The sequence below is a fragment of the Arachis hypogaea genome, chromosome 6, assembly GCF_003086295.3.
Source record: "Arachis hypogaea cultivar Tifrunner chromosome 6, arahy.Tifrunner.gnm2.J5K5, whole genome shotgun sequence".
NCBI classification, from domain to species: Eukaryota; Viridiplantae; Streptophyta; class Magnoliopsida; order Fabales; family Fabaceae; genus Arachis; species Arachis hypogaea.
In genome coordinates this window covers 93094246-93105643 of record NC_092041.1, presented here as the reverse complement: position 1 = coordinate 93105643, position 11398 = coordinate 93094246, and the positions used below count along the sequence as shown (strand labels likewise).

The window sequence follows — 11398 nt, the reverse complement described above, 5'->3', positions numbered from 1 at the left end:
TTCATACTCATAAAACTAATGACTATGTCTCTCAAGTACTTGTCATCTTCGATGGATCCCATGAATCTAGACAGCAAGTCTGATTTGGTAAGACCCATCGTCGTCGTTGTCATCTCCCTCCTCCTCTGCCTATCATCTCCACGACCACATTATCCACCACTCCGATCACTTCCTTCAACTTCTTCTCCGAACCAATGTTCAGTTATCGTTTCAGTTTCCATATGAGCAGCAACGACAACATTGCTCGTTGTACTGATAGCTTGGATGCGAAGTCAAAGCTGTTTTCCAATTTGGACTCCGAAAAAGAAGAAATGAAGCACTCGGGGTCTATTTCAAATGAGAATTTGCATATGATATCGAAGGAGAATCTTCTCATGATGTTCTGATGTCCAACAATCTATATTACTTGTCAAAGAGTGGAGAAAGACGTGCCCTTGGGGTAGTTGTGGAACTTGGTTTTGAGGATGTGGTGGACATTGTTAAGGTTGGAGGTGATACTGTTATCGAGGACGTGGAAGTGGATGTTTCTAGTGGGTGAAGTGTGGAGAAGATGGGTGTACCAATCACAGAGATATAGGAAGTGTGTAGTTCATGACATGTTGAGGTAAGTGCGACACCTGTGACAGTTACACCATAGCTTGATCTTAGAGTTGAAGAGGAGGAAGAAAAAGATGGAAAAGAAGACTGTGAGGGTGAAGAAGGAGAGTATGAATGTTAGGATTATGCGAGATATGATGAAAATTGGGAAAGAACAGTGTCGTTTTCGAACAAAGGGGTCAGGGATCATTTTGTCAACTGTTAGAGTTGTCAGAGATCATTTTGTCTTCCATTAGAGTTAACGGAGCCAAAAACCTATGTGACGGACGGAATTAATTGTTAAGGACCAATCGAGTAATTAATTTTAGTTGAAGACTAAAGTGTCTAGTTTGAAATTGTTTGATAACCAAAATGGGTAAATACTTGTTTCTTTTTTTTCTTAAAGCATCAGAAACGATGCTGTTTTAGGGAGGGGATAAAAAAAGAGATCAAACTGGCCGGTTATTTAAAATTGTCGTTTCATCGATTTTTATCAAAATCGGTTGTTCCAAATCAGTTCTCACCGATTCTTCTCCTTACACGATCGAATAGCTTAACCGGACCGACCTTGTGTCATATTCACTAATTTTCTGATCGGACCGATTGGTCTGGTATGGTTCTTACAACTATGTTTTGGAGGCCTTGGTAAGGGTGGGTGCTCATTGACACCCTCTAGTTAGGCCTACCACGACACCATATCCATAGCTCCCTCTCCCTAAGGTATGTTTTTCTTCTTCATGCATCCATATATGATGTCTCACATGTACCAGGCCTCAGCCAGTTAGTCAGGGTCACCACCAAGTACCAGCTAGGTAGCCTTCTACTACCCCTTCTTCCTCACTAACCAGCCAGTCTCACAAGTCACGACTTCTTAAGTTCTCCTCACGGCTCACAACTTCAAACCACCACCATTCATTGCACTTTCTCTCAAGTTTTATTTGATAGCAAGTGTGATTTGAATATAAATGTACCTTCTTTTCAAGTTTTATCTTTCTGTTATGATATATTCAGAGACACTATATTTTTTATCATCTAAATACTCTAATATTTCTTTAGGTTATATATAAACTTGAAGTTATTTGATATATATTTTTGGAAAAAAATGATTCAACAACTTTTGTTTTGATAGAGCTTTAATCTTTTATACATATTTGATGTTATTTCTAAAGATTAAACTACTAAGTGTGTGTTTGGATTTCAGTTTGCAAACGAGAGTTTACATAGAAGTGATTTTGCAAACTTGCTTTTGATGAAAAGTAAGTTTGTGTTAACGTGATTTATGTTTGGCAATTTTTATATCAAAATTGATTATAGTAAAATAAATGTTGTTTGGGTTATACTATTCAAAATCACTTTTAGATGAAAAATTACTAAAAGAGACATCAATTAAAATAATTTTTTATATTATTCTATTATTTTACGTTAAATATTTGAATAGATCTTATTAATTCATTTTATAATAAAGTTAATATTTACTTATTAAATTAAAGTAACATATAAAAATTGACAAAATATATTTTAATACATAAAAACACTAATAAATATTAAATTAAAAGATAAAACACTAATGAAAATACATAAAAAATAATATCATATACAAAATTAGTACATAAGAACACTATTATTTCTACTGCATGTAATTAATAATTTGATCTCTAATCGAGTCTCGAACACGATCCATTTCTGCAGAAGAGCTAATGGTTAGAGTTTGATCTGAGCTTTCACCAACATAACTATTATCTTCTCCATCAAGAATGTTTGCATGTTCATATTGATTAAACTCAGTATCTGTTTCAGAATGTCTTCTAATAAAATTATGAATAGCCATTGTTGCACACACTATCTACACTTGAGTTTCAATTTTGAACTTGGGCATGTGTTGCAAGATAGCAAATCTATTTTTCCACACTTCAAAAGTCCTTTCTATTGTGCATCTTAAGCTTGAGTGATAATAATTAAACACTTCATTATGATTCGTAAATCCAGAAGAACGCCTAAAATCTGCAAGATGATAGCGTTCACATTTATATGGACCAATATATCCTTTCGGTGTTGGATAACCAGCATCTACCAAATAATATTTACCTAATGAGGAATAAAATTAGTTACATGATAATCAAGTAAATATAGTTTATTTGTAGAAAATGATAAAAATTAACCTGGAGGAGGATGCGGAAAATTCATGGTAGAAGCTGTAATAGCATTATCAAATACACGAGTATCATGCGCAGTGCCTTCCCATCCAGGTAAAGCAAAAATAAAGCACATGTCCCAATCACATACAGCCATTATATTCTGTGTTGGATATCCCTTTCTTCCAATAAATTTGGGTTGATCACTTGGGCTAACCACACATGGGATATGAGTACCATCAATTGCTCCTATAGCATCTTTAAAAAATGGCCAATATCGTTGGTCATTTTTTATTTTGCTATGAACATTTTGAAACTTAGGATCCGATGGCTTAATATATTTAATAGATGATCTCAAGCAAGCAACCAATACCTTATGAAAATGTCTACTTACTGTCTTTCCAGAATGTTGAAACCTTTCTTGTATCATCCTATTACCCACTCCATGACCAACCGTATTTAAGAACATAGCAACCATTTTCTGAACTCCCATTTGTCTTGTAGGTTTTAATCCTTGTTCAATTAATTCATCACAAAATTGAAAAAAAAATATTTTTCCATCCGAAACATTTCATAACAACGAATGTCATGACCACCTAAAATTTCTTGCACCCATAAATAACCTGTTTGTTCACTAGTTCTGCATGATTTTTTACACAAATAATTGACTGCATATTGACCAATTAATGCAGAAATATTTTCAATTTCATCTGTTTCTTCTTCTATAATGGAAAGTAATTTTGATTCTTCATATTGTTGTTTTTCATATTCTTCAAGTAAATACTCTATGTTCATTCCAAATTAATTAACAAAAAATAAGTTCTACATAAAAATATAAATAAATTCTTATCAATACCAAACTAAGAAGTAAATTATATATAATAAGAACAATAATTAAGTACCACAAACATTATATTATAAAATGCTAAATAAGCAGCACATAAAATTTTCAATTGTCTTATCCTAGCATAACAAAAAATTCATGGACAAATTAAAATGGAGTACAATAATAACTAAATTAGTTTTGCATGAAAATCAGAAGAAAAAAAATTAATTTTGCATGAATGGTAGTGGATTATATGCTACATGTTTGAGCCAATCCAACAATCTTTGCTCATATCCTTTTAAAGATACAAACATTTCTCTAGCAGATTTAAACATCATTAGTTGACAACGACTATGAAAATCGGGATTACTAGTGATCATTTCCATCTTTTGAATCTCAGCCATTACTTCCCCAATAGATGCACCGGGTACTAGAAATGTGGACACAATAGTTGAGCGTGATTCAGAGGCAGAGACAATTCTACTTATTGCATCTGCAATTTGCTTTGAGGCAGGGTTAAAATTTTTCTTCTTTTTTGTTGTTTCACAAACCACATTTTTCTTTCTTTTTCCCGTACTCTTTTGACTATTATTTTCTTGAGAAGAGCTAAGATTTATGTGTTGAAATTCAGAACTAACTCCCACACTAGCACTTATACCTTCTTCACTATCTCCAGAACCTTTTTCTATATCAACGTGACCTTCTTCAAAGTATGGTCGATATCCATCACCATCTTTTTCTATGCTACTTGGTAACATCACAGATGAGGGAACCCAAGCAAATTTGCCATCGGCCATAACATCTTTAAATAATATAGTTAACTCATCTTAAAAAAAAAGTCCTTTATTTCTGAATTTTTCATATAAGGGATTTTCCTGCATGTGTACAACTAATCAACACAAGACTTATTACTAAAATTAAAGTTAAAATTTTTACTTTAATAATAAGTTACTACGTACCAATTATTTTCTCTCCCACCATTCATTTGGTGCATTAACGGTATGTTTAGTATAATCCCATCCTAAACCCCTTTCTTTGCCAAAAGTTTGTACCATGCTGACCATTCCTTCTTAAGATTGTCCCATTTATTTTTTAACTGAATCTTATCATATTGTTTTCCAGTTTTTTCATTAAATTGAGACAAAGCATCCTTCCAACCTTTTTTTGTAAGAGTGGTTCCATTACGTTGCTGTTTAGCAACTTGATCTAAACATGCTTGAATAAATTGTTTAGTAGTCTCCATGTCCCATGCTGCTTTTGTCTTTAGAGATTCATTGTTATTCATTATTCTATTAAAAAAAATATAAATTATATATATATATATAAAAGAGTATTTAATCAAATATGTTACTTTTTTATACCATACTCTCAATAATTTTATTTTTATAAGACTTTTTTGACATCCAACATTCATAATTTTATTAATACTTATGAATATTTTTTATTTAGTTTGTCTTCTTTGATGAGATCAATTAATCTATATTATAAAAAAAGTTACAATAAAATATAATATATGAAAATTATAATTATAAATTTTACATATCGAATAAAAAATAAAAAATTTCGGCCAAAACAAAAATAAAGTATAATAAAATATAAAACGAGAATTCATGTAAATAAAAAACGATAAAAATTTTATAAAATCAACAATATATATATCATATGAATAAAAGAAATATAATAAAAAAGAAGAAAAATAAAATTCATATGAACAAGATATATCAACAATATATATCATATAAAACCAACAATATAAATACAGGGCATAAAAAAAGAAAAATAAAATTCATATGAGCAAGAAATAAAAAAGTACCATAAAAAAATTAATAACATACCTCAGAGATGAGAGATTACAACACTGAAAAATAATATAAAAAAGGCCAATGATAAAAATAAGTAAAAAATAAAAAAACAAAGTCAAATAAAAATAAAAAGACACCTTACATATTAAACATAAAGAACAGTAAAGGATAAAAAAAATTCATATGAACTAAAAAATAATAAAAAATAAAAATATAAAAGAGAGTACTATACATTGTATAATGTTAAACAAAAAGAAAAGATTTTATAATTTATTTTAGTTCTGTGAGTACTCTTTAATTTAATATATTTTGGACTGTAAATCTTTATTATTTATGACTTTTTTATTACTTATAATTACTATATAATAAAAATAAATAAAGTACAATAAAAATAAAAAACAAAAACAAAAAAAATCATACAAACATAGTATATAATAATTACAACCAACAATATATATCATATGAACAAAAAAATTATAATAAAAAGTAAATAAAATTTATATGAATATAATCAAATAAAAAAATAAAAAATTTTATACATAACATAAATATAATACAATAAAGGATAGAAAAAATAATTATATAAATAAAACATAATAAAAATTAATAAAAATAAAATTTATATCAACAATAGTTGTCATATAAATAAAAAAATAAAAATATCACAATAGAAAATTAAAAAAATAACATCAGAACACTAAAAAAATAATATGAAAAATATTTATCATATAAATAAAAAATACAATAAAAAACATAAAAATTAAAATATGAAAGAAAGAACTAAAAAATATTAAAAAGAAAATTAAAATCTTTACCTTGGCAGTGATGGAAACAAATCTGAAAGAGTTTGATAAAAAAAATTTTGTAACTAAGAACATAGAAAGAACAACTACTGTGTGAAATTATATGGTTATGGGTATCCTTTTTATAGAAGAAAGGAAGGGTACAGTTGGTAGATATGAAATAAATTTGTTACCTAACTCTTCCAACGGTCATTAATTTTTCCAACGTGAACGCAGAAGCTTGAATTTTTAGCTTCTCGTGAACGTACGTTCACAGGTGAAAGCAATTCTGGGTTAGGGGTTTCAAAAAATTGTCAAACATAACAATGCGGCGTTCAAGACGTTCAAACGATGCTAATAACAAATATTTAAAAATTTTAAAACACGACAAAAAAACTAAATATTAAATATATATTCTAAAAAAAATATTTTAGAGATTAGATCAAATTGTTTTGAAAAATATTTATTCAAATGTTGCCACAAAAATTCGAATCAAATAGATAAATTGTTTGCTAAACACAAAAGTTTGTTTTGTCATTTATAAAAAACATAATATTTATTGGTTATTTTTATTGTATTTTCAGATAATTTAAGAATTGTTTTGTCGATAACATCATTTGAAGACCTTTTTATCCGCGCTTGAATCTTTTAAGTAACAAATCGGTAGTCAACTCTATTTCTGAAAAATAAATGAAATTCTTATATTTATATTTGGTTTGTCATCATCAAAACGAGAGATTGTTAGCTCCATATATCGGAATGAGTTTTGATATTCAGAAATAAAAAATATAACCTTAAAATTTTTATTAATCTGTTATTAAGTTTGCTCAATCTCTAAAGTGCTAGAGAATTTCTGTTGGAAAGGGTAAAACAAAATTAATGTTCAAACATCAAAGTTAAAACACCTCAAAACACAAATATGAGTTATGTACCAATCTCAAAAGCAAACTTAAGCTTAATTCTTGGACCTCCAAAGCAAGGTACAATATGACCCATAATCTTAGAATGGTACTCATTTCAAATATCCTTGGCACCAAAAGTGTGAGCATGCACAACAATTTAGGACATTGAGAACTTGTTTTCGCTATCCACTATGCCATTGCAAAAAAAGACTAGCATATTTGCTAAAGATGTACCAGAAAAAAAAATTGTATTTCCTAGACCTTTTAAGGAATCAGCTCACAATAATATAAAAAAAAGTTTACAACATCTCTTTAATAGGCTTAACTCTATAAATACAAGTCAAAGGAAACTATAAAAAATGTGAAAAGTATTTGTGGCAAAATATTGCCAATATTGGAGAGTTAGGCAAATAGTTTCTTTAATTAGTGAGCACTAATCACCTTTAAGACTTATAGTTAGATTTCTCATGAAGTGTTGATCTTTGCCTTCAAATCTATTTCTAATATAAACAAATTCTGTTTTGAAATCTATAATTTCATTAATTTGTATGGCTTAATATGTGCTACATTAAATCCAAGTCAAGAAAAACATCAACCATCTCTCAGAACTCATACCAAAGCATAATTAAGAAACTATGAAAATCCATAGTTGAAATGTCATCACAATTTAGAGTTAGGATATACCTCCTCTATATCCTCATAAAAGAGCTTCTTCAGATCATCCACAAGGGATTGTTGCAAGCAAGTAGCAACAATGAAGCCATCACCACTTCCATTGTTCATAATGAAAACCTTCCCATCCGAATTTATGCTTCCCGGAACCAAACAAACCGGCTTTCCCCACCCGAAATCCGCTTCATAAAAAGGAAAGTTAGCCCAACTCACAATATACATATTCGGGTTCACCCTGGATTTTCCTCCTCCAAGATTATACAACTTCTGCCTCAATGAATTCATGTCCTTCTGATTAGCAATGTAAGCAATGGCAGACCTTACATACTCATCATTCATTCGCTCAATCGCTTTCCTCACGTTCTGAACGGCATAGCCTAGAGGCTTGTGAACAATATCATCGAAGCAACATGTTGGTGTCACGGTAGGAAATGTTGCATTCCCAAAATAACTTTGAGGAAGATTTGGTTTAAATCTGTTCCTGCAATTGACCAACGCACATACCCTTGTTTTCTGGCCCCAATTACCCTCATTCTTCACCTTGCAAATACACCTCCATAAGTGACCACTTATGACCTCAAAACTAGTGTAAGGCCTACTTGAAGAAAGTGTATTTGATGAGTTTGAACCATTGCCAAAGCCATCTGAAACATGCAAAATTAATGGAACTGTGAATTAACAATGAATATAGAGAACATAACTTGCTGATTGCAATCCGTATCTCTAACAACACTGAACATAGGGGAGCATATCATAGAAAACTTAACCAACTTTCTTAATTATAACTGTATCCCTTGTTAGAAAAGAGATGTTAGTAGAATAATTTTGTAAAGTATTTTTTTAAATTTGTTCAACTTCAATTATTTTCAATGATTTTCTTAGTTAATATAAATATTTAAAAGTAAATAGTTATTTGCAAAATTAAATTCTCTGTTCTTTTGATTGGACTATTATACCTTTACTACAGTCATGATAACCCTAAAATATGAGTTATAAATTTAATTTTGATGTAAAACTACATCCAATTATGTATATCAAATCATTCCATCAACAAAAAATAATTATTTTTTAAAATTTGATAATAAAAAATAATCCTACTAGATGTATAAAATATAAAATATATATAGTAGTTGATTATTTTTATCCATATAGCATTTTTGAATTAAAAAATATAATTAAATAACTAATAAAATATAAAAATACAATAAAAATAAATTATAGTATTAAACCTTTAACCCCATCATGATAAGCTTTCTTCTTAAGCATCTCAACTTGGCCTTTGGTGAGCTTCAACACAACAGTAGCAAGCTCAATCTCTTGTGGTTCTTCTTCTTTTTGTTCTTCCCAAAGTGGCGGTGTTAGAAATTCAGCATGTTCAAATCTTGGACCCACACTCACACCAAGCGAATCCAACAGCCCTCGATCATAAAACGGAACCAAACTCGAATCCAAATCTTCACCTCTCGCCAATTTTGACCATGAAGTCATGAAATTCCCAAGAGCCGCTCCGTCAACCACAGCACGACAAATAATCATCCCCAAAACGACGCCGTTGCCCGGAAGCCTCGTGAATTGTGCCGCCATCAACGGCATGTCGTCAATACGGTCAACGCTATAGTCAACCTTGGGCAAAAACTGTTCCAACAAAACATTGTTATCAAGGTTTTCGAGAAGCATGTCCAAGGTTGTCTGATTATCGTGACACGTGGCTTCCAATAGTGTGACGCCCTTTGAGTTGCAGAGAAGTTGTAATCGACCGCCATGGATCCATCTGAGTCTACCGGCTAAAGGGTAGTAGAGATTCAAGGCTTTGCTGAGTGAGGCTCTGAAATTTTCCGTTGAAGAAGAGGAATTAGAAGTGGTGTAGAGAGAAAGTTGGGATCCATGGTTTGGAAGCTTGGTTTGATCACAGTGTGACAAAGGGATTATTGTAGTGGAAGAGGAATCTGAGGGGGTAATCGTGTAAGAACGATCGATTGTTACTACCATTTTCTTTTCCTTTCTTTGTGTTGACTCAGTGGCTCGTGTTGGTGTTATTCATAAATTTGGTTACTAACACATAAAAGGACAACAACTGTACTGATCCGGGTACTGTCTACACTCTCGACTCTCGAGGCATCTGAGTTAAATTAGACTTGAGTTAAAGACCATCCAAAAAAAACTTTAATAAACTTATTTATTATATAATGAAGCAATCCAATAAATCATATAAAAAAATAGAAGGAAATACATATAGGAATTAAGCATACTTTATTAATATTTCAACTAATCACATTACTGTATCAAATTTTTCCAAAAATATCAATATAAAAAACATCTAATTACCATAAATAAAAAACATTTACATCATACATTTTCATAAAATTTCTCTTACGCATCAATGCATCATCAATAATATTTAATTGATGGCATGAATTGTGATATAGAAATAACAATTAACAGCATAGAAATGGATATTTTCTATTCACACATTTAAAAAGAATATAAAATATAAAAAATTTTGTCTTTGAACAAAAAGATTTTACATGTGTTCTCCCCAATCCAGTATCCACTATTTATGTCTCTCTCTCGACCATTTTATGTCAATGACATAAGTTAAGCATAGCCTTTAGGGATCTTATTTGATTGATGTCACACATTATAACTTACAAGTATACAAATGAATGCTATCTTCAATTATAAGCATACTTTATTAATATGTCTACTAACCACATCAGTGTACCAGATTTTTTCAAATAAATAAACTTAAAAAACATCTAAATACCATGAATGAGAAACATTCACAGGTCACATTCTCATAAAACTTCATGCAATTGAAAACTAACTTATACAACATACAACATACAATATACCTTAGACCCCTCTTGAGTAACAATTTTATCAACACTCAATTTTTTATTACCTTTGTTAGTATTGATCAATGTGCTATTCGATTCGCCTTCCGAGATTGAAAGGTCCATGGAGAATATTCTTTTACGGAAGCTTTGCGCCACGACGGCCGCTTCTTTGTGGAGGAAATGCGGCACGCACTGTGTAGAAGCGACGACAGAGCGACGGGTTAAATGATTTGATGTAGACGGTGGAGACAATTGATGATGAAAAGCGTAAAAGCTTGCACCGCAACCGGAAATATGTTGCACCAACGGCAGCTTCTTAGTGCAGAAAAAGCGGCCCGCGTGGTGGAGAAGTGACGATGGAGACACCGGTTGAATTATTTGGTGGAGATGGTGGAGGAAATTGATGAGGAAAAGAGTGAAATATTGCACCGCAACCGGGAACGTGTTGCACCACGATCAATCTGGCTGCGTTTGGTTCATGAATGGACTGAGACATAGACACAAATATATAGACATTGAAGACATAGACATAATGAAACACAAAATTTGTAAGTTGTTTGGTAATTAAATACAGAGACACAATAATAAATTACAATTATATAAAAATTTCAATATTATCCTGATCACAAATACTACTACCACCCTATTTTTTCTCCACTACTCTCTAAACCACCACCACCACCAATTCTCTGTTACCATTAATAACTCTTAAATTAATAAAAAATTTAATTAAAATAGAACGACATAGATATAATAAATATCAATCAAAATTCAATTAAATAAAAAATTAAATATATAATTTTTTCTATAAAAAAACAGAAAATCAAGGAGAAAATGAAGTTGAAAACAGGAGTGGAAGTAGAAAGACA

The 11398-nt window shown here is 30.8% G+C and overlaps 1 protein-coding gene across 1 annotated transcript; it reads right to left on the bottom strand.

Annotated features, from left to right (window-relative positions):
• Window positions 1–7539: 7539 nt before the first annotated feature.
• Window positions 7540–9885, bottom strand: LOC112696962 (spermidine hydroxycinnamoyl transferase). Its single transcript, XM_025749925.3, has 2 exons — window positions 8922–9885; window positions 7540–8336 (listed from the first exon to the last, which is right to left on the bottom strand). The coding sequence occupies exons 1-2, from the start codon at window positions 9679–9681 to the stop codon at window positions 7681–7683; spliced, it is 1416 nt and encodes a 471-aa protein (XP_025605710.1). The 5' UTR covers window positions 9682–9885; the 3' UTR covers window positions 7540–7680.
• Between the last annotated feature and the right edge of the window lie 1513 nt (window positions 9886–11398).